Source organism: Balaenoptera ricei, chromosome 7, assembly GCF_028023285.1.
Source record: "Balaenoptera ricei isolate mBalRic1 chromosome 7, mBalRic1.hap2, whole genome shotgun sequence".
Classification (NCBI taxonomy): domain Eukaryota; kingdom Metazoa; phylum Chordata; class Mammalia; order Artiodactyla; family Balaenopteridae; genus Balaenoptera; species Balaenoptera ricei.
The window spans coordinates 77,014,629-77,039,446 of record NC_082645.1 but is presented as its reverse complement, the minus strand read 5'-3'; the positions used below and the strand labels follow the sequence as shown (position 1 = coordinate 77,039,446).

At 39.0% G+C, this 24,818-nt stretch overlaps 1 protein-coding gene across 19 annotated transcripts in view; it reads right to left on the bottom strand.

Annotated features, from left to right (window-relative positions):
- C7H2orf88 (chromosome 7 C2orf88 homolog) overlaps positions 1–24,818 on the bottom strand; it is a 312,337-nt gene that overhangs the window by 107,625 nt on the left and 179,894 nt on the right. For 13 of the 19 annotated variants that reach the window (XM_059928347.1, XM_059928349.1, XM_059928345.1 and 10 more), the window contains 2 exons: positions 22,280–22,310; positions 13,357–13,464 (listed from right to left, as the gene is read on the bottom strand). Coding sequence is in view for 7 of the 19 variants with exons in the window: in XM_059928366.1 (XP_059784349.1) it covers positions 13,421–13,464; positions 22,280–22,310 (75 nt within the window). In the remaining 12 variants the exon portion in view is untranslated. The other 6 variants (XM_059928346.1, XM_059928362.1, XM_059928364.1 and 3 more) reach the window with 4 other exon arrangements.

The following is a 24,818-nucleotide window of genomic DNA, read 5'->3' as shown; positions in this document are numbered from 1 at the left end:
GGCGAGAAAATTTTAAAGCTATCAATGTTCAAGAGCTAGACAACAATTAGGAACAGAGAAGTCAACAGAAGTAGGACAGGACAAACAGATATTGGATAATCAGAATAAGGATTAGGATAAGTACTTCCAGATAATGGCACAGATGGTCGGAAGTGTAAGAAGGAGCTTTTCCTAGGGTAGGAACGACAGCAATTCAGTAAAACTGAATACATGTTATAAGAGTGAGATTATATTTGGAATATATAAACTGGCAACCTCCAGTGACAAAATTTTCAGATATCCTTGGATCTCAGTGCCATTTGGCTCCTCAGACCAGATACTATAGAGGCATATAAGGCCAGTTAGATGTAAGCATAAAAATACAATTAAATCCTAGTATGATGTTTCTATAGTTTTAATTTTTATGATATTTCCTATTACATACCTTATAAATAAGAAACATAATAGACTATAAAAATTTTTATTAAAATACAGTTGATTTACAATGTGTTAGTTTCAGGTGTATGGCAAAGTCATTCAGATATATATATACACACACACACATATATGTATGTGTGTATATATATATATATATATTTTTTTTTAGATTCTTTTCAATTATAGGTTATTATAAGATATTGGTATAGTTCCCTGTGTTATACAGTAGGTCCTTATTGTTTATCTATTTTATACATAGTAGTGTATATATGTTAATCCCAAACTCCTAATTTTCCCCTCTTTTCCCCTTTGGTAACCATAAGGTTTTCTATGTCTGTGGATCTATATCTGTTTTGTAAATAAGTTCATTTGTATCATTTTTTTAGATTCCACATTTAAGCGATATCATATGATATTTGTCTTTCTCTGTCTGACTTACTTCACATAGTATGAGAACCTCTAGGTCCGTCCGTGTTGCTGCAAATGAAGAAACATAATATACTCTTGCCTCTTTTGCTATAGCTTAAAAAGTTTATAAGTTAGGTGCTAATCTTGTCACACCATATGAATACTGCAATTAAGTTCCATGGTTCCTACTTATGCCCTTGCATTAGTTCTTTGTCATTCATTCCAGTCCTCATTCATTCATTGTTCAAGCCCTTATTTCTGGCACTTTCTCTGTGCCAGGAAATCTGCTAGATTCTAGAGGAAGAGATGAGTAAGAGTAAGAGAGGAAGAGACACTAGAGTAAGAGATGAGTAACTCCCCATCGCCAAGGAGTTCTATTCACTGGGATAACCAGATTCACAAACACATAACCCCAATACAGTGTGACAATGCTAGGGCAGAGATACACCTGCAGTTTGCCAGGATTTTAGAGACAGGAGTAGCATGGCAACATTACTAGGAAGCCTTGAGGGTCCACTGAGAATGGAGACTGAATTTGCAGTGGCACCAACTCACTCTGCTGCTAGAGAAAAATCACAAAATACATCAGTCAAAAAAGCAAAGAAATCAAGTGGATTTACAAGAGACCTAGAGATCTGCAAGGGATGTAGGGCAGGAAAAAAAGGGATCAAGAAATATGGGGTACTTTTCATGAAAGAGCTCAGTCTAAAGTAGCTAGGCAAGAAAGAAAGTTAAAAGAGGTCAGGGGAGTTTGCAGATCAGAAGAAAAGAAGAAGGATCAAAGAAACCAGAGGTCTCAATGAGATTTTAAGGGCCAGAACAGAGGGAGACAGTGAATTAGGCATTTTGGTTCAATAAATCAATCAGCCCATAATCAGGTTATTCATAAAACTTATTACTCTAACAGTAAAAGGAAGTGAAAGAAATTATTAATCATTACTCCAGGCAGCAGGTGTAAACTGGAATGACCCTAGGATGCCCAGTTGCCCTGTCAATAATCCATACGTTAGACATTGTGCTAGGTACTGGGAGTAAGGTGGAAAACAAGGCAGAAATTGTGCCTATCATCATGGAGTTTATAGTCATATAGAAATGATAAACATTGAACAAGACATTATTACTGGGATGAATGTTGCTGAAAAGAGAGGTGAAGGAGCCATGAGAGTTTATTACAGAGGAAACCAATGTCTTCTCAGAGGTCAGCAAAGTGTTGCTGAGATTGCAAAGATGAGTAGGAGTTTGAAGGTGGAGAAGTGAAGTATGAGTGCACAGGCAGAGGGAAGAACGTTTACTAAGGCCTTGGGATGGGAAAGAACATTACATTTGATTTCTAAATTCTAATAGATTTGTAAAAATCCTTATCATCTTTTTTCTTGTTGTTCTCTTATGTTTTATTCTCCTTCCTTCATTGCTTTGAACATTTTAAACATACTTTGTAAACATTTCATTCAGGTTGTTCTACTCTTTCAAGCTTTGGCTCCTATTTCTTTCATCTGCTGTCTCTCATGGATAGTTGTTTGTTTTATGGTATGATTTATAATTTGTGACTATGATGTCATTAGAAGAGAGTTCTCTATGGGGAAGTAGTCTACAGGGTGCTATTCTTCTGTCTCAACTTGAGCAAAAGAATCAGATTTCTTTTCAGGTTGATTTCCCAGATTCAGGTCCCTTCACACAGGGAATGTGATTTAGACTCTCCATCTGTGTGTGGCACAGACCTGGGGTTTTGATTTCTTGCAGGTGAGGTTTTCTCATTTGTGATTCTGGGATATTATAAACGTTCTTGTTGTTTATATGGGCTAATGGGAAGAGTTCCCTTAGTCTTCATTTCAAAGTCAGCACAACCCTTTGTGACTCCCAGATTTATCTAAATAGCTCAGTTCAAGCTTTCTTCCTAGGGCCTGGAGCACGGACCCTCCCTCCACGGCAGTTAGTTGTTGGAACCATTTCCAGCATGTAAGGCCTGTATCTGGTTCCAACAATTCTATAAGCTGTTTGGGTATAAGAGTCTGCTTAGCACCCTGACTTGAAGTTTCCTCTTTAATTCGGACATTTGGGGGACTCTCTTGGTTTCAAGCTGAGCCACATACTTAAAGAAGTTTTAGCCATATTTTATTCTGTGTTTAGAGCAGAAGAGTAAAGAATTATTTTGCATCAGCTCATGTTATAATATGGTAAATCTGAGAAACTGTTTTAAAAAAGTATTCATTCATCCAAAAAATATTTATGGAGTACCTACAATGTTCTAAGGATTACAGGACTGAAAGGTAGAAAGTGAGGGAAGAGGGGCATGAGATAAAGAATGAGAGTTGTGAAAACTATGTTAAGAATCTGGATTTTTCTTGAGAGCAAAAGGGCAGCTATTGAAAGATTTTAAAATAAGTTTGCATTTTTAAAATGCAGAGTGGAGAATGGATTGGAGCCCAAAAAGAATAGATGTGGGAGGAAGTGTTCAGTAGTCCAGTGAGTGATGACAGTGGCTTGAACTGGACAGTGAGGACAGATAAAAGTGAATGGACTTAAGAGATATTCAGGTAATTGATTTAGTAATACTTGCTTATGGACTTAATTGGGGAAGGGAGAGAGATGAGTCAAATATCAATCCCAGGTGCTTGGCTTGAGTGTCTGAGTGTTTGTTAATGGCATTTAATGAGATAGAGAGTACAAGGATAAGGAATAAATTTGATGGAAAATATCTCAAGTTCAGTTTGGGGGATGTTGAGTTTAAGGCACCAGACAGCCCAGTGGTGATATCAAGTAAGAAGTAGGCTATTTGGGTCTGGGACTCAGAGCATAAGTCTGAGCTGGAAATGAAAAGAAAACTGAATTTTGTGGAGTAGATGAGGTTCCCTGAAGAGAGAGGGTAGAGTGATCCTAAAATTCACATGGAACCACAAAAGACCCCAAATTCCCAAAGCAATTTTGAGAAAAATGAGCAAAGCTAGTGGTATCACCCTCCCAGATTTCAGACAATACTACAAAGCTACTGTCATCAAAACAGTATGGTACTGGCACAAAAACAGACATATAGATCAATGGAATAGGAGAGAAAGCCCAGAAATAAACCCACACACCTATGATCAATTAATCTACGACAAGGAGGCAAGAATATACAGTGGAGAAAAGACATCCTCTTCAACAAGTGGTGCTGGGAAAAATGGACAGCTACATGTAAAACAATGGTAGAACATTTCCTCACACCAAATACAAAAATAAACTCAAAATGGATTAAAAATCTAAGAGTAAGACCAGAAACCATACAACTCCCAGAAGAGAACATAGGTAGAACACTCTTTGACATAAATCATAGCAATATTTTTTGGATCTTGCACCTAAGGCAAAAGAAATAAAAGCAAAAATAAATAAACAAATGCGACCTAATTAAACTTAAAAGCTTTTTCATAGCAAAGGAAACCACTGACAAAAGGAAAAGACAAGCTATGGAATAGGAGAAAATATTTGTACATGATATGACCAACAAAGGGTTAATATCCTAACTATATAAACAGTTCCTATAACTCAGTATCAAAAAACAAACAACCCAATCCAAAAAAATGGGCAGGAGACCTGAATAGTCATTTTTCCAAAGAAGACTTACAGATGGTTAACAGGCGCATAAAAAGAAGCTCAACGTCGTTAATTATTAGAGAAATGCAAATCAAAACCACCACGAGATATCACTTAACACCTGTCATAATGGTTGTCATCAAAAAGCGTCCAAATAACAAATGTTGGCGAGGATGTAGAGAAAAGGGAACTCTTTTTTTTTTTTTGGCCGCACCGTGCGGCATGTGGGATCTTCCCTGACCAGAGATTGAACACGTGCCCCCTGCACTGGAAGCATGGAGTCTTAACCACTGGACCACCAGGGAAATCCGAGAAAAGGGAACTCCTGTACATTGTTGGTGGGAATGTAAATTGGTGTAGCTACTATGGAAAACTGTATGGAGAACTAAAAAACTAAAAATAGAACTACCATATGATCCAGCAATTCCACTCCTTGATATATATCCAAAACAATTGAACACACTAATTTGAAAAGATACAGGCACCCCAATGTTCATAGCAGCACTATTTACAATGCTAAGATATGGGAGCAACCCAAGTGTCCATCAACAGACAAATGAATAAAAAAAGATGTGACATATATATATATAAAATGAAATGTTACTCAGCCATAAAAAAGAATGAAATTTTCTCATTTGCAGCAACGTGGATGGACCTAGAGAATATTATTCTTAGTGAAATAAATCAGACAAAGAAGAATACTGTATGTTATCACTTATCTGTAGATTCAAAAACTATGAATGAATGTATATAGCACAACAGGAATAGACTCACAGATATAGAAATCTAATGGTTACCAGAGGTGAGAGATAAGGGAGGAGGGGCAAGTTAAGGGTGTGGGATTAAGAGATACAAACTACTATGTATAAAATAGATAAGCAACAGGATACATTATATAGCACAGGGAATTATAGCCATTATCTTGTAATAACTTTTAATGGAGTATAATCTGTAAAAATGCTGAATCAGTATGCTGTACACATGACACTAATATTGTAAATTAAATATACTTCAATAAAACAAAGAAATAAACAAAAACAAAAAGAAAAAAAGAGAGAGTGTAGACTGAAAAGAGAAGAGGGTTTGTAATCCACCTTGAGGAATTCCATCACCTAATGGTTGGGTAGAGGTAAAGAAGAGCCAAGAAAAGAACAGCTGGAAGGAAATGTTATATCAAGGGTAGCTTTTTTCTCCTAAAGAAGGAATGGAGGGGCTTCCCTGGTGGTGCAGTGGTTAAGAATCCACCTGCCAATGCAGGGGACATGGGTTCGAGCCATGTCCCACACGCCAGGAGCAACTAAGCCCATGCGCCACAACTACTGAGCCTGCGCCCCAGAGCCCGCAAGCCACATCTACTGAGCCCACGTGCCACAACTACTGAAGCCCGCGCGCCTAGAGCCCATGCTCCACAGCAAGAGAAGCCACCGCAGTGAGAAGCCCGCGCACCACAACAAAGAGTAGCCCCCACTCGCCGCAACTAGAGAAAGCCCACACGCAGCAACAAAGACCCAATGCAGCCAAAAATAAATAAATAAAATAAATAAATTTTTTAAAAAAGAAGGAATGGATTGAGAATGTTTGATGATAGGAAGGACATCAAAGAGAAGACTGAAGTCACTATGAGAGGAAGGACAACTGCCAACATAAAGTTCCTGAGAAGCTGGAAGGGGATAGGAATTAAGGGCAGAGGTAAAAGGATTGGTCTTTGACAGGGGGACAGCACTGTAACAAGAGGGAAGGAAGACAGAATGGGGACAGATGCAGATAGGTTTGTAAAGTTGATTTTTGAAAGGTCGTGGTAGTTCTCTGATAGTGTGTTACTTTCTGCGTAAAGCAGAAGGTGAGTTCATCTGCTCCCTGTAATATGGTAGGCAGAAGGGCAGAGGCTTGAGGAAAGTTTAAGATTGAACTGACTATAAATACACACTGGGCTTTCCAGGGAATGTTGACAGCTCAGAAATCTGCTAGTTTATATGATTTTTCTCTACTAGTGTTCTTCAGTCTGGGTACAAACACAGAGAAGACAGGTAGCTGGATTCGTTCAGCTTGGGCTTTGTCAGCTTGGGGCTTTGACAGGTGCTACAAAAAAGACAATGAAATAAGGTAAATTAGAATATTGACAGGAAACTGGCGAAGATGATGGCTTATAGAATATACACTGAGTAAGGGAGGAAACAATATAGGAAAGAGATGATGAGAGGAAGATAGTAGAATGGTGCTAGGGTCTGAATGTTTGTGTTCTGCCAAAATTCATATGTTGAAATTCTAACCTCCGGATGATGGTATTAGGAAGTAGGGCTTTTGGGGGGGGTGCTTAAGTCATGAGGATGGGATCCTCATGGATGGAATTAGTGCCCTTATAAAAGAGACTCCAGAGGGTTCCCTAGCCCCTTCCACCTTGTGAGCACACAGAGAGGAGGTGCCAGCTATGAACCCAGGAGAAGACTCTCCCCCAACTATGCTGGCACCCTAATCTCAGACTTCTAGCCTCTAGAACTGTGGGAAATAAATTTTTGTCGTTTATAGGTTACCTGGTCTGTGGTATTTTGTTATAGTAACACTAACAAGGATGAATGGTCAATGTACTGAAAGTTGCAAGTGAAGTAGTGGTAGATCCAAGTGAGCAAGCCAAAAAGATCAGAGTCTATAAACTAAGAATGTGAAGTTTCTAGAAGTGGTTTCAAAGGTGGAACTTTCCAGTGATGAGTTCCAGAGTTTGAATCTGGGAATGGTGGCTGTAATAGTCAGGATAATATAAGCTATTCTGCATTAAAAGATTGACTCCAATCTCAGATAAAAATCTCAAATAAAATAAAGCTTTATTTATCACTCATGCTGTTTTATTTTGAAATGCTGCCATTTCAACACATAGCTTCCAGGTTTCTATGGCAGGGGATGAAAAAACTCTACTGAGTTCTTACATACTTTGGTCTGGAAGCAAAACATGTCACTTTAGCTCACAATCCTTTGTCCAGAAGTAGTCATATGGCCCCATCTATTTGCAGTGGGGCTGGGGAATTTAAAAGAGCACATGGATATTTAGTGAGCAATAAATGTCTCTCCACAGCAGCTGAGATGGATGAAGGAGGAGATGATTAAAAATAAAGTGATTACAGAATGTCTTCCTTGATGATTGCTGGAGTGTGGTAGAAAGGAAAACTGAATGAGGGGCTATAGCCTTCAGTGAAGGGGGCGGGCAGTTGCAAGCTGGTAAATGACAGCAACGAGAAGAGAGTTGAATGGTGAGTCTTAAAGAAAAGTGGGATTTTTCCCTGCGTGGAGAAGCAAGTGCCAAGGAGAATGCATTTGGAAACAATAAAGAAATTTATCACTTGGGCAATAGGAATCCAGCCATTCCATTAGACCTCATGGGAGCCAGGACTATTGCTCAATAAAGTCTCATGGAGAGATAAGAACTGCCATCCAGCTGATCTTCATAAACATGGAATGTTGTTTGGGTAGTAGGAAATTATTTCTGAATATTAATTGATTTTTCCCTTGTATTTCTTTCTCCCCTTTTGTGTTTGCCCCTATAAAGAGCTAGTTTGTGCTCACTGCCTCAAGGTAAGGATTGTGGCAAGGTAGAAAGCAAAGGACCTGAAACACTACTCTTAAGTTCTAGTCTACAGATAGTCTAGGCCATGACAAGAATGGAAAGGTGTGGTAGGCAGAACAATGGCTCCCCCAAAGATGTCCATGTCCTAATCCCCAGAACCCATGAATGTGGTAGGCTACACTGCAAGGGGGAAAAAAGATTGCAGGTGAATTAAGATTAGTAATCAGCTGACCTTAAATTAAGGAGATTTAAATGTAATCACAAGCGTCTGAGTAGGGAAGAGGGAGGCAAAAGAGTCAGTTTCAGACTTATGCAGCATGAAAAGACTTGACTGGCCATCACTGGCTTTGGAGATGGAAGGAGGCCATGAACCAAGAAATGTGGGCCATCTTTAGAAGCTGGAAAAGGAAAAGAAGTGCATTCTCCCCTACTGCCCTCAGAGGGCACACAGCTCTGCCCAAACCCTGATTTTAGCCCAGTGAGACCCATTTCAGACTTCTGAACTCTAGAACTCTAAGATAAATTTGTGCAGTAATATGCTACAGCTGTAGTAGGAAACTAATACAAAGGGCACAGAAAAAGTTTTGAGAGTTGGAAGTTTGAGGAGGAAATTGCCTGGGAAGAGGAAAGATCAAGCAATATCAGAGCACAAGCATAAACCGAACATGGAGATTAGTTAATAGCAGAGAGAAAAGCCAACGTACAGGCAGGCAGCAAACTCCCTGAAATAGGGTTATGTGATCTGTGCTTCATACCCGGCAACGTGCAGGGAGACAGCAAGACCCCCATGGAGAACGGCTGTGTGCTGTTAGTCAGAGGCACCTTAATTAGCTTCAGGAAAAGTTCATTTTATTTTGGCCAATAGTACTTTGTCCTTTTTTCCAGTGCTATACCCATAATATTCTTTTTGTTTTGTGTGGTGATTTTGTAATGTGTTAACCTGGCTAGCTGAACTAAATTTCTTGGGTTTCCTTTCCTGTAGGTTAGCGTGGGCCCCAAGAGAGAGTCTTTTTTTTTTTTGGCCACCGCGGCCTGTGGAATCTTAGTTCTCTGACCAGGGCTGAACCCGTGCCCCCTGAAGTGGAAGTGCAGAGTCTTATCCACTGGGCCATCAGGGAAGTCCCCCCAAGAGAGATTCTTGTGGGCGATGTGGAGGGCAGAAGGAAGGAGCAGCTCCGCTGCGGAGTCACTTACCTTCTGGCTCTCCTCAGTGGCGTGAGGCCCAGGACGCTGCTTGAAACCGCCTCACCTTCCCCTGGCTCTTCCGCTTCTCCGAATCCTGCGCCAGGTGTGGGTGTTTAGCTCCGTGAAGAAAGACCCGGCTTCTGCAGGCCACCCACCCCACCAGGGGCAGCTGCAACAAGAGCTGACGCAGGCCCATCCTGTGGGCTCCGTCTCAAGCTGTGGGTTCTGGCTGGTTCTTGCTCTCTCCTACATTATATCCATCTTTCCTTCCCATATGCCTGCCGTGGACTTCAAGTTCCAGGTTCAGATGTGAAGACAGCAGCCTTACAGAGACTGCTTAACTAGCTCCCCCATTGTGCAAGGTCAAATCCCTGTAATAAATACCTTCAATATGATATGATATAAGATAATGTATATGACAGGTGGCCAACAGGCACATGAAAAGATGCTCAGCATCTCTAATTATTAGAGAAATGCAAATCAAAACTACAATGAGGTATCACCTCACACTGGTCAGAATGGCCATCACCTAAAAGTCTACAAATAATAAATGCTGGAGAACGTGTGGAGAAAAGGGAATTCTCCTACACTGTTGGTGGGAATGTAAACTGGTGCAGCCACTGTGGAAAACAGTATAGAGGTTCCTCAGAAATCTAAAAATATAGTCGCCATATGATCCAGCAAACCCACTCCTGGGCATATATCCAGAAAAGATGAAAACTCTAATTCAAAAAGATACATGCACCCCAATGTTCATAGCAGCACTATTTATAATAGCCAAGACATGGAAGCAATCAAGTGTCCATCAACAGATGAATGGATAAAGAAGTGGTACATACATACAATGGAATATTATTCAGCCATAAAATGAATGAAATATTGGCATTTGCAGCAACATGGATGAACCTAGAGATTATCATACTGAGTGAAGTATGTCAGACAGGGAAAGATAAATATTATGTGATATCACTTACATGTGGAATCTGAAAAATAATACAAATGAACTTATTTACAAAAGAGAAACAGTCTCACAGACATAGAAACCAAACTTATGGTTACCAAAGGGGAAAGGGGTGGGGGATAAGTTAGGAATATGGGATTAACAGATACACACTACTATACAAAAAAATAAACAAGGATTTACTGTATAGCACAGGGAACTGTATTCGGTATCATGTAATAACCTATAATGGAAAACAACTGAAAAAATATATATAACTGAATCACTTTGCTGTACACCTGAAACTAACACAATATTGTAAATCAACTATACTTCAATAAATAAACAAGATGATGTATATGTATACAGATGCCCTGCTCCTCTGAACCCTTGAGTTTCCATCATATTTGTTTCTGATGTTAACCAAAAATTCTTTTCAACTTCTGCGATTTGTAGGAATTACATTCAGTGCCTCTCATGGATTATTACCCTGGTCATTTACTCTTTTATCCCTCACTTTCTCCGAATACTATTTTTCTTGGACCAGCAGAACGTGAATGACTTATTCAGATAAAGTAATCATTTGTTTCCTACTTAAAGCTATCTTTAAAACGCCTCTCCTCACCTCTCCTCTAACACCCTCCCAAAAGCCTTGAAAGGATCATTCAAAATACATAACGGATATAATGCTAATAAGGAACCAGTGATCCATGAATAAATTATGAATAGTGACAGAAGGCAATGTTTATGATTCAGCTCAATAGACTTTGCTGGCAAGAAAACATCCTGTAATTAATCCTCTGATTGCTGGAAAACATGGTTCACAATAAAAAATGAAGTAATCCTGCACATACAGCCAGAAACATAAGAACAAACACTTGTAAACTTAGAACTCCACTTTCTGGGCCCCCTTTTAAACAAAACTTAAAACTGCATGGAAAGAGTGGGAGATTTGATAGTCAGATAGGCCGGGGTTGAAATCATGGTTCTGGCATTCTGCAGCTCTGTGATTTTAAGCTGATGATTTAAGTTTCAGAAGCTCAGTTTTCTTATCTACAAAATGGCAGTAATAGTATCAACCTCATAGGATTGCAGAAAAGATTAGAGATAATATGTAAAACTTCTGGCACATAAAAGGCACTAGGGGTCACTACCTTTTAGTATTAAACACCCCAGATAGCACATGCATCCCCTCTGTTAATACCTTTGAAAAATATATATCTCTGAAAATGATGTCCTAGAAAAATCCCTATAGGTTAGTGCATATATACTTTCCAATTGCTTAAGTCCGCTCATCTTACTTTCCAGCTGCAAGATCCACATTCACACAAATTTTGTCTACAGAATCTGAGGTCAAACTAAAGCAATGTAGGAGCTCACCCTCTTCATGGCTGGGGGAAGATGGAAGCTCTTGGCAGGAATTAGAGCTTTAGAGAAAGCAAGGCCCTCATCCTTAGTCAGAGAGCTGCTACTTAAGTAGCTGCACTGAGTGCCCGGTCACCAGACAGGGGAAGACGGAAAGAGGGCAGGCCCTTCCTGGCCCAATTTGGAGGTGAGTGGGTGAGTAGATGGCTTTCCTCTCTGACTGCCTCCAGATGTTTTCCCACCTTCTTCTGTAAGTTCCCATGGTCAGGTTGCCAAGCCAGGGAAATCCCAAAGTGAAAATAAAATACACTGACAGCTGTGTTTAGAATCTACTAACAACACAATGAGACACAGGACCAAATTTGACCTGGAGATTACAGGAAACTTATCCCCCAAAGACTGAATGAAAATGAAGAGACCACATAAATTAAAATGACCCCCAAATAGAGTGAAATTCTGGATGAAGAAAGGAAGACATGAAAACAAAACATTATCCTGTTACAGACAATAGTTTAAAAAAGTCTGGGGCCAAGGGTACAAATCTTTACTTCTATAACTTTAAACAAAACTCTATTTCCCCCTAACTATGCTACAAGGCATCCAAGAATATTTATTTTCTGATTGTTGCCACATGTATTACTATTACTTTAGGTTAGGATTTAATGACTTTTTAAAAGCTGTAAACATGTCCTGATATGCATATCTGTACATATATATATATTTCTACCTATGGTTTGAGGTTTCTGTAGATGTGTGGTCCAGAAGAGCATCATCTTTATGAATAGAGACATTATTATAGGCTTAAAAATGAAAAATTGACAACAAAGCCTTTCTAGTACTTTCCTTTTCTTCTGCTTCTAGCAATGAGCCCAACATAAGTGAAATTCTATTCACAGAAGTTAGAATTAGACAACAGAACTCTGCTTTTAACAGCCTATCCTCTCCTCTGATCAGGTACAGAGCTATCTCTGGCGCAAGGAGACAACATTTTTATAGATCAGATGGACAATGAGTTCTTAAAAGGCTATTACTCTGGGTTGGCAAGGATTTGGGGGACACAGCCGCTTCTGAATATTGCTGCTAGACACCTAAATCAACATACCTTCCTAAAGGATAATTTGGAAAAATGATTCCAATTCTTAAAAATGTATTTATTAAAAATATATGTGTGTATTTACAAAATGATTTACCACCAAGGATATGTTTTGAAATGCTATTATGACACAATTTGAAAGAACCTAAATGTCTTACAGTAGAGTATTGATTAGTCAAATAGTAATATGACATAATACATATAGTCATTAAACAATCATATATAAAAATATTTCGTGACTTGGGAAAATATTCACATTGTAGTCAGTTAGTTTTAGTTATTTACTGAGTAGATAAACCAAAATGTTAACAGTAATTATTCCTAAATGAAGGAATTATGAATGATTTTTATTTTATTGTTGTACTTTCTATATTTCATAATTTTCCATGATGAATATGTTATTACTTCAAAATCATATTCTGTCAGGTATTAAAAACCATTTTAGAAACCCAGAATTTTAAGCATATTTATATTTGTTCATGAAACTTATTCAAAAACACATAAGCTATAAAATAAATTATGTCAATAAATTTATGGAATATATTTATATTTGCATTTATTATTAGAATCATGAAATCACATAGTTGAAAGGGATCATAGGGATAGTCTGGTACAAAAAACATTTGGCCTCTAGAATTTTAAGAGACACAGTTTACACCATCGATTAGGGCTTTTGTAATCACCAATATACATTATGGCCTCTTTAGTCCTTAAAATGGTTTCACTTGGGCCATTCGTGATTTTTTTTAATAAAAGAGGATAAACTCTACTAGTTTGATAAAAATAAATTATCTTTTACTTTAAGAGACAGAAACAGTTTCTTACCTTGATAAATAGGTCACTCGTGACACATTTCGGTACAGCTTGAATAAATTCCTTTGAATTGTTATCAAAATATCATAGCGTTAGGATTCCGGTGAGATAACAGACTTTCTGAAATAAATTCATATATAAGATGTCAAACTGGAAATTCTGCTCATAATGTTTTTTTAGTCTTTTAGAACTAAACTTAAAATGAATTTCTATTTCCATCCCTGAATGCAAACGTATACCACTGAGAGGTTATCTGATCTACACATTAAAAGATTTCTTTTTAAACACAATACATGGTTGAATTTTCATAGGCATTTTCTATACTTGGAAATACTAGGCAAAAACTCAGTTCTCAATTATGTGGGTGGTTCTTCTATCAATGTGGTAGCAACTGTACAGTAAAAATACCCAAGTCTTTTCACAGAGGATATACCTTTATGACACAATTTTATTTTTACCTACTGTGTGCCAGGTACTGTGCTAGATGCTGGGGATGCATCTGCAGTAGGATAGAATATATTCTTATGGGCTAGAGTGTATTCCTAAAATCAAGCAGGCAATGAGATTATAGTGTGCTAAGTACAATACTATGCTAAGGGAAGTGCTAGTGCTAGGAGAAAAGTTGGATGGGACACTGGTAGAAACGCTTTGCAGGACCTGTTCAGCTCACACACCTTTCCCTGGGAACTGCCTTCTACCTTTGCATCCCAGCCTTATCTATACTATGTACCTCCAAGCCAGGCCACAGATGACTGGACAAGAGGTACCCACTTGACCCAGGCTGGAACTCCTCCGGAGTGAATTTTATCAGTTAGCTGTGGCAGCTAAATAAGTATGATCACATAAAATCAGAACCGAGGTGGTAGTTTGAGGTTATATGCAAGTGGAGAGAAGAAGGCTGTCCTGAGGAAGTCTGGAGAAGAGAGTGGACTCAATCCACTTGGGAAGAATTGCTTCCAAGATGGCTCACTAATGTGGTCAGCAAGTTGGTACTGGCTGTTGTCAGGAGACCTCAGTTCCTCCCCACAGCGCTGCTTGAGGAATGGCAGCTGGCTTCCCCTAAAGCGAGCAATCCAGGAGACCCAGGTAGAAGCTGTAATGCTTTCCATGACCTTGTAGCAGAAGTCACATACCATGACTTTCACTGTATTTGTCACCAGGTCATCCCTGATTCACTGTGGAAGGAGACTACGGAAGGCTTTCCTTACTTATTAACAGTTGGAAAGAAACACAATGATCTGCCTAGACTAGGACTTTAAAATAACAATATTGGAAATGGCAGCAGCAGCTAGTGCTGCCCCTGAGAGGGACAATGTCAATCTTTCTCAAAGAGGCAGGCAGGTATGTATGAGAAAGGAAATGGGAGATGAGGTTAAATGTGCCTACCATACATTTGTAAGAACTATTTTGGGCTAAGCAGTGTCGTGATAAGGGTGCCACATACATCATGCCAAAGGACCAGAGACATTGGGTTTCATGGTATAAGAAGTTAACTTTCTTTGGTTCCTGGCACAATGGAGCCATTGTCAGGTTTTGCATAGGCACATAGAGTTTGGGGAGAGGCCTTAGGGCAGACTCAACCCCTCTGGAGTAGTCCTAAATTGAATCATAGCTCTAAAGAGTCCTAAGATTTAGGATTTAAGACTAAGGACTTAATCCCAAAATTTTCTGGGAGTAACACTGACATTGTTGGATGCCTGCCTTTCAGCATCACAGACACAGTGATTGATCTCCGACTCTCTATGTTATATGTACAGTCACTATGTTTTCAGAGCAAAAACATATGGTATAATCTGACAATGGACAGGGTACTTGAAATTAGAGCTGTCATTGAAATCCTTACCCTACTCTTGGATACATGAACTCGTCCTTTTATGTATATAGCAAAATAACTATGGGGGAGTATAACCACTTAATAGACTTCTAGAATTCTCAGGGATGGATGGGTTCTAGAGAAGGTGAATGCATTTTCTTAGGTGTTCATAGATTTAAAAAAATAGGATTGAAGTTTGTGCTTTGTTTTAATATAATCTCATATATTTAAAGAAATATATACTATTTTAGATTCACCACAATTTTAAGAGGTGAAAAATCTGACATAGCTAATTAAAATAAAATAAATTCTCCTGAAGGACCTCCACGACAATGGAGGTAAATGATCTCCTGTGACTGGAAAATTAAATAAATACAATGAAGGAAAAGAAACAGAAGAAGAAAACACTTGCAGTGGGTTTTCTGAATACATTTGAAGATCAGTTGAGATAATACCTGGGTGCAGAGAGGGTCTGTGTGGCCTCAAACAGAAAATCAAGACAAAGGGCAGATGTGATGTCCAGAGTAAACTACATGAAAGAGATTCAGACTTAGGGCTCGATGGGACTATAGTGACCCCTGCTGGAGCCTATTTTTTTATTTTTAAACTCAAGAACCCAAGTCACGGCCTGTGTAAGGATAATTACAATTTTCACAGAATAATTGAGTTCGAAAGCTGGGAGAAGGCTTAGAGAGCATCTAGCATTCTCTCTTTATTTCATAACTGATGAAACAGGCCTTTAGCCCACAGAGTTTAAAGGACTTGTTTTAGGTCACAGAGCTGGGATTACCAGGAAATAAAGACATCTGTCCAGTTCTTGGGCCTGTTTATACAAGTGGAGTTTTCTGTCACAACAAATAAAAGTATCTATAACACACAAAATGAGGAGGCCAAGCAAAATCTCAGGAACTTAAACTGATTTTAAAATAAACTATTCACTTGATTTGATTAGCTAAGACTCAGTTTTGCTGAAAAGAGAAATTTCTAATCCATACTAACATGACATTCATTTTTTTTTCTTTCCTCTTTGGGCTTTATGAGCTTATACAACATCGTATCAGAATCAAATGTATTTCTGGAATGTTAAGTTGTTCTGTCCTTCACTAGGTTACCTATGTTCCCCACCTCGGCTGTTTTGATACATTTGAAATATTTCTTTGGGCTTGAGTATGCTTTTTATGTCCTTGCCTGTTGTTCATCTGTAAAAATCTCCTGATATTATACTAAGAAAAAGGACAAAAATGAAATCACACATATGGGAATTGCTCTTATACCAGGATTCTCTGGAAAGCCTGACTCTGACTCTTACCTTCTACTCAGTGCACTAGGGTCACCGGTTCCTGAGTGCTCTGCTTCTTCATCTTTCTCCCTTCAATCAACATCTCTCTTCCTCCACTTCATAAATCAGAGCTCCCAAGACATATCATGACCATGGGGTTTGTGCATTCACTCTCCTATCATTGTACTGGGAGGCAAGTTCCTGGTCCCTGCTTATATTCTTAGCTAGTATGGAAACTTTGGCAAAGCCACTTTTCTCCTTCTACATTTTCAGTTCTGTGATCTTTAAATGAGTACAATATTGGCTATATTTACTTCACTGTGTTTCAGTGAGGTTCAAATAAGATAAAGTATTTGAAAGAGCTTTAAAAAACAAAGAATTATGTGTAGGATAGTTTCTGAGATATTATTTTTATTATTTTCTTTGTAATTTTTTTCTTCTCCAACTATTCAAGCAGATAGCCTGATTCTTTTTTCTTTTTTTTAACTTGGGGAATTTTTTGCACGGGGAACACTTAAGCTATCTGAGGTTTAAAATTTTCCTCTTATCTTTTATAGAAAAGATTATGCTAGGAACCCTGGAGAAGGAAGGAAGAGGAGGGATTTAAGCAACGAGAACAAGATAGACGTTTGTTCCATTCGGACTAGAAAGGGTATAGAGGCTTATCGCTTTCACACCGTACAGCCTGCTCTGAGGCTGCCCCTGAGAAGGTGGCAAGACCTCAGGGTAGAAGACTTCATGATGTAGATATTAAAACCTGACTGTCCGCTCTGCTTGGCAGAGAGATGGACAGAAGTAGAGATCTACATCGATTTATGGGCAAGTGCTATTTGGCTAAGGAGTCAGGGTCTTGAAGAAACAGGATTAGGAGATTGGTTAAAAGGAAGTCTGAAGAAAAGTTACACAGATGGACCTCTCAGAGTGGGCAGTGTGAGGATATTTGTGTCCTATAAAGAAGCTTACTAAAAGGTATCCGTTGAAAAAGATCCTCAATAATCAAGTAAACAGTATGACCAATCTTGTGGATATCAGTTACTGTCTTCCCCAGTCACCCTGGTGCTTGATAATGGGCCTGGCAAGAGTGTGGGCTCAAGAATATAGGCTTCCCTTCACCCAGGCTGATCTGGCTACTTGCACTGATTAGTGCCTATCTCATCAACGTCAGAAATCCACATTGAGCTCCTAAAATGGCATCAATTCTAGGACTTGTCAGCCACCTAATGGCAGATGGATTACACTGAACCTCTATTGTCATGGAGGAAAGATACCACCTGGATTTGGATTTGCCTTCTTTGCCTATAGTGTTTCTGCTAGAGTAAACTGCTTTGTTTACTTTCCTAGAGCCCCATAAAATATTTCTTTTGACTAAGGAACTCCATGAAAAGAATAAGAATTGAAGACATGGTTTCATGTCCATAGGGAGAAGCTGCCTTGATAGAATGGTGGAATGATCTATTGACAACCCACTTATGTTACCACTTGTGGGACTGGGGAGCTGTCCCACAAGCTATACTGAATTCTCTGAGCCAGAAACCAATATATAATGCTATTTCTCCCATAGCCAGGCTACTTATAATATAGAATTATAATGAGTTGTGGCCCCTTCATTATAATTGCTAATGACCTAATCACATAACTTGTATCTCCAGCCCCACAATGTTATGCTCTTAGTTTCCAAGGAGGAATACTTCTTCTAGGAAACACCAGAAGAGTTCCACTGAATGGGAGCTGAGACTGCCACATCAGCCACTTGAGTTCTTCATGCCACCGAACCAGCAAGCAAAACAGGGGATTACTGTATTGGCTGGGGCAATCAATTCTAATTATAAAGTAGGAGAAGGGTTAGTACTGCACAGCAAAGGGAGGGAGGACTATGTCTGGAAGCCCAGGGATTTTCTGGGCAACTCTTAGTACTCCCATGTCCATGGTAAAATCTACTAGAAGATTAGAGCAACCCAAGCCAAGCAAGAACGATTAATGGTTCAGCTTTTTCAGGGATGGAAGTTTAGGTCACCCTAACTGACAATCACAACTAGCTAAAGTATTATCTGAAGACAAAGGGAACAGGGAAAAGGTAGTGGACGAAGGAACTTGCAAATACCAACTATGGCCCATAAACTGTGTAGAAATAAGGACTACAATCATCATGCATATTTTTTTTCTTTTCCTTTTCTTCCCTGAAGTCTTCAGTATCTGAATCTAATTATGGAATAGGCCTGGGTCTGGAAGCAATGAGAAGTAGTGGGTTTGACCTTGAGGAGATTCCTTAAACTCTGACAAATCGACTACCTCAGGTAATATTAAAACAGGTTATAAGGCAGAGAGAGACTAAGATTATCAGACAGAGGAGGAAGGATTGCTTCTATAGACAACTAAGACTCAGTGGGATTTGGCGATTCAAGGCAGCTGGATTTGTTAGAACTTATCCAAGTATTCCCATTCTCAGGATCCCACTCTCCTAATCAATGCCTAGAAAGCCTGCATCGTAATGCATAAAGTTGCAGAATCAAACTTAGGTTTGTCTTTTGTGTACCTCAGCCCCACTGGTACAAGAAATAAGACTTTTTTTAGGTAGTCAAGGAAGCTTTCTGATTCTCTGACAGTGCCCGGAATTAAAAATGTAAATTTCTGATTCTGTCATTTCCTTTAGGTAAGCTTTCCAGTGCAGTCAGAACCACCCCACAGCTCTTATAATTTCCACTGTAACAGCCACTAAGTCTCCTAAATTCTTGTCATTAGAAGGCACCCAATTCCAGGAAACAGTGTGATCATTTGAGGAACATTTTGTCACTGCAGGGTAATGGACCACCAGTGTCCTGTTTGCCACTGACAGTGAGATCACCACTGATTTCAAATTTAACCTATGTATATGTTAATGTACACTATATACACTATATGCTCTTATTACATGCTAGGTTGCTTGGGAGGAAACGGGATACAAATGAAGGAAAGAAATGGGCCCTGACCTCAAGTATGTTGTGATCTTATAATTAGTAGCTAAAAGAGTTCTGCTAAACTCTGGAAGACAAGCAGCATTCTTTGAGCTGCTTCATTCCCTCTCTCTAGATGACCAGTGGGCACAATATTTGTTAAGCTGAGTTAGAGAGGAAAGGAGCAGTTTCTTGGAGTCCCAAGTAGTGACCCATATTTCTCATAGAAACAATGTTGTAAATGATGGCTATGTTTACACACTAATTCTTCAAAGCCTATTGGCCCCAAAAGGTTATTGAAATACAGTGCTATTTGTATATAAAATATAGTCTATTTCTGGCAAAATTATGAATAAGCTTTAAATGAATAACCAGGAAGCCTAATTACCATCCAGGCATTGTTTCTATTGTAAAATATATTTCAGATCTAATATAAAACATTAAAAATATTCTTCCCCTTTCCCTCCCACCCAAGCATACATACCATACCCTGGCATCGGAGGCTAAAAGGGAATCCTCCCTTCCTGGTCACCTCTCAACAATGCCATGTGGCCTGACAGTTAAGGAATCATCCCCGCCGGCTTGGGGAGCGATCGGCAGAGGGCACGGGGGGGCAGAGAGGCCCTTCTCAATGTACTGTGTGCGGACTGCCCCCCAGTACCAGGCCACCAGAGGCAGCGTTCACTCCATTTGTTCCAAGGTAGAATCCTCTTCTCAAAGACACCTTTTACTCCTTTCAGAATCAGTACTTGACAAAATGCTAAATAACTTGCCAAGGGCCACACAGCAAGAAAGTATCAAAGCTAAGGTTCAAAGTTGGTCTCTCTTACTCCAAAGCCCACATTCCTTCCTCTGTGTTCTTTAGTACTTTCTAGGAAATACACTCACTTTAAAAATAGTCCACCAAACCCATTTGCCACCAATTTACCCTGATAAATGAAAGCAGGCCTTACCTCAAGCTTCCTATTCACTTTTGAGAGCTATGGTCTCAAAGCAGACAGCACATTAAAATCACCTGGGCTCTACTCCAGACCAATTAAATTAGACTCCGGGGGTTGGGTAGGGCTTTTCTTTTAAGTTCCCCATTTTATTCCAATGCACTCCCAGGTTTGAGAACCAGTGGTGTTTGAGTATCAGACCTAGGCTTGAAGTTGAGAGCTATAATATGCTGGCTGGTTTAGCAAGGTACTTAGTGTTATACTTTAAAAAAATTCATGCAAGTTAGAATGTATTTGAGCATTTCACATTGTGTCTGGCAAGTAGTAGAAACACATTAATGGTAGCATTAAAACTGGACACTGCTATAGAGAAAAGAAAGTGGGGTTGGAGTTGGATAGAACTGATTTCAAATCCAAGCGTTACTATTTTTAGTCTTTCATAAGTTAAATATTCTGTGGCTTAGTTTCTTAGTTTATATAACGGTTATAATAATTCCTATCTCATAGAATTGTGATAATTAAATAAAACGTTTGTGAAACACCTGGCACATTCCTTCCATTGTCTGTAATCTATGCTAGTAAAACAGCCGTTGAAAACAGTTACAGAATGTTCCTTAAATTTAGAAATATTCTGTTTTAGATGTGGAAATGTATACATTCTGTGTTTAGTATAACAAATTCAAATAACAGTGTAGATTCTATTTATTCTATACTATTCTGTACTCTGCTATGAAGAATAAAGCATCAAGATTTGATGATCGGGTATGATAAAGGGGCTTATTGAAGAGAGGGCAGGTGGCGCCCACGGGGCCAATGAGCTGGGACAGAAATGCAGGCATCTGGACTCTTCCATCCATGCTATGAGGAAGAGCTGTTACCTGATCCAAGTACAGATCAAAGTGGCCCACAACACAAGGGGGGAGACAGACTAGACTGTCATGACTGCCTTCATGAAGTTGGGCCTGGAACAGCCTTTAGCCGCTTACGTCTCAGCGCTGTCAGTGCTGCCGTAGGGGGCTGCAATCAAGATGGAATGTGTCAGCGGTGTTAAAGCAAACATCCCTGCTCCAACTTGAGAGCAAAGTCTATAAATAGTAGATCTGGACATGGCTCACACCAGACCCTTGTGTAATTATTTGTCTTCACAGGATGTGCCTGGCACAAAGGGCTAAGAAATCTGGAACGGTGCCTGACATATACAAAGTACTCAATAATGCTTCTTGAATTGAACTGACCTGTGTCCTCTGCCTGGGACACTTTTCTGACTGGAACTAGATGTTACCATTTATTGGGTCCTACCAACTGCCTGACCCTATACTAGGCACTTTATATAGAGATCATCTCATTCATCTGGCAAATTCTTGCCCATCCTTCAAGATCTAGCTCAAATGTCACCTATTCTGTTAAACCTTCTTGACTTCCTGAGGCAGAGTCCTCTGTGCTTTTGCACTGACAGCTCTTTGCTCAGTCTTCAGAAGAGCACTTACCACCTCCTACTTTAACATATCTGTTTACAAGTCTGTCTTCCCCACTGGAATGTGAGGTCATCAGGGGCATCGTGTCTTTATTACTTTTTTTTGTTACTGATACTTAGCACAGCATCTGATGAAATTAATTTTCAAAACTTGCTTGCAACTCTGCTGACTAAATAATGTCATGCTGAATACACTTATTTTAAAAAAATGACATTCTTCTACACATAGAGCCAGCTAATATTTTTATATAACTGAGGAAGAAGGACAACTTTTTATATAACTGAGGAAGAAGGACAACTTTTTATATAACTGAGGAAGAATGAATTCTGAATCACAGAATTTGAAATGGTTAAGAGTGAGATCTGAGGCCTATCTGCACACACCAGCTGTGAGAATCAGCACCTTCCTGTGAGAATCAGCACCTCACAGGAAGTGCCTGATATGCTTCCACTAGCACCTTCCTTGGGACCATATTGGTGTTCTCAGGATATCTATAGTACCTGGTAACTGTCTTCTGGCAGGACCTGTGGGCTGCAACAAAGAAAGAGAAACATGAGAGGATTTATACATAAACACACTAACACACACCCCTCATTTTTCATTAAAGCACATTATCACCTGAAATCTTAAACTCTAGTTATAAAATGGAGAAATAACACTTGCCTTATAGATGTAGTGAGGATTAAATGAAATAATGTATATGAAGTATCTGATTCAGTGACTAATTTATTGCTAGCTAAGAAAAAAGTGGTAGCTATTTTATTATCCCTCAACCAAGAAATAGTCTATTAACCTTCCAGCTTTCTGACTCCTTTATTGCCATTGAACAGTGTGGAGCTGGGAACTTATCAAGAAAAATTCCTCGAGTCCCAGGTGTTTGACATGAGCAAGTTGTTGAATGATGGTGCCACGTAGTGAAATGGAGAGGACTGGGTGGGGAGGAGAGTATTGGTAACTGGGCATGTTAAATTGGAAATTCGTATTAACTATCCAAAAGGGATGTAACAGACTGTTGAATATGAGTCTGGAGCAAGCATCAGCAAATATTTAATATTAAAGTCATAGGATTAGATGAAATATCTATGGAGAAAGCATACATATATTAAATGTAACTTTTCTTTTTTTCATAGTTATAAAATCTGTTCTAAATTTTGCTTTTTCTACTTAGTATATTATATTTATCTTTCTATGTCAGTACATACACACAGATTTGCCTGGATATACTATAATTTATTTAATTTATTTCTAATTATTGGACATGTAGGGTATTTTCAACTTTTCAATATTATACACTCTACAAATATTTTTGAGAGTTTGTGCAGGTTGATCTGAGGGGAAAATCCTAGAAAACAGAATTGTTGGGTCAAAGGGCATGGCACATTTAAAATTTTGAAAGAGAATGCCAAAATGCCCTACAAAGTGGATAAAAATTAAAATTTACACTCCCACCAAGAGGGAAAGAGGGGGCTATTTTCCAATGCTTATTCTAGCACTTGAATGAGAAATGGTATTTCACTGATATTTTAATGTTATTCTTACTTATGAGTGAGGCTGAACATCTTTTCACGGGTTTATTGGAAATTTGTATTTCTTTTTTGTCATTTTTCTAATGGGTTGTTAACTATTTTCTTATTCTTAAGGGTAATTGAAGGTAAGAGAAATTTAGCCTTCTTCCCCTCATAAGTGTTTCATTTCCCCCTCTTTGTAATGTTTGTCTTCCAAGGGGACTTCTACATCAGGCCACATTTGTTATCAGGTACTGTACTTGCCTTCCTGCTGTAAATAATTAGAAAACAGGATAAAACAACTCTTTCAGAAACTGGACACAGACAGAATAAGACTGTGATCCCTAAGAGAAGGGAAACAAATGAATGATCCATAGAATTGCTCTGGAGGCACATTTTGGATCACAATGCGGAGAAGTGAAGCCAAGCCGAGCACAATAATCTTGCTAAGTTGGGGAAACAGAGATCAGAAATAGGGGAGGCGGAGGACGCTGGATATTGTGGGGTGGGGTGCCAGTGAGGAGGGAGCTATTCAAAGGAAGACTCCAGAAATCTGCACAGGGTTCCTTTGAATCTGAAACAGGCTGCAAATAGAGTTAAACTTTATGGGCCAGGCAAAGAACAACCAGGGAACTGTAAGTTGAACACTTCTTCAAGGTCACAAAGGGCTCCAAGTTCTGACCAGCCAGAGTAGAAGACTTGTTGAGTATCCAGGGCATTAAATGACCTCAAATAGGTCATATGTTCCTAATTAGATTAAACTAGGCCTGGACTAAAGGCTACTGTAGACCCACCCTAGCAAACTTGAAAGTCAGCCTCAAAAACATCAAGCTGATCTACAAGTAACTTACCTGCTTGTCTAAACCAACTTCAACACTCATTAAAGAAAGACAATAATATTTAGACACTCTATAACATAGCATTTACAATTTCCTACATCCAATAAAAAATTGGCAGACATACAAATGTGCATGAAAATGTGACTCAAAATGAGGAGAAAAAAAACAGTCAATATAATAGACACACACACAAAAAGACATGGATGATGGAATTTGGAGACAAGGATATTAAAAGTCATTATAGGGGCTTCCCTGGTGGCGCAGTGGTTGAGAATCTGCCTGCTAATGCAGAGGACATGGGTTCGAGCCCTGGTCTGGGAAGATCCCACATGCCGCGGAGCAACTAGGCCCGTGAGCCACAACTACTGAGCCTGTGCGTCTGGAGCTTGTGTTCCGCAACAAGAGAGGCCGCAATAGTGAGACGCCCGCGCACCGCTATGAAGAGTGGCCCCCGCTTGCCACAACTAGAGAAAGCTCTTGCACAGAAACGAAGACCCAACACAGCCAAAAATAAATAAATTAATTAATTTAAAAAAATTATAAAAGTCTTTATAAATATGCTCAAAGTTTTAAAAGAAAACATGAACATAATAAGGAAAGAAATGGAAGATATAAAAAAGAACCAAATGGATTTTCTAGGGATGAAATACAATATCTGAAATGAAAATGTCATTTGAGGAGATTAATAGATGATT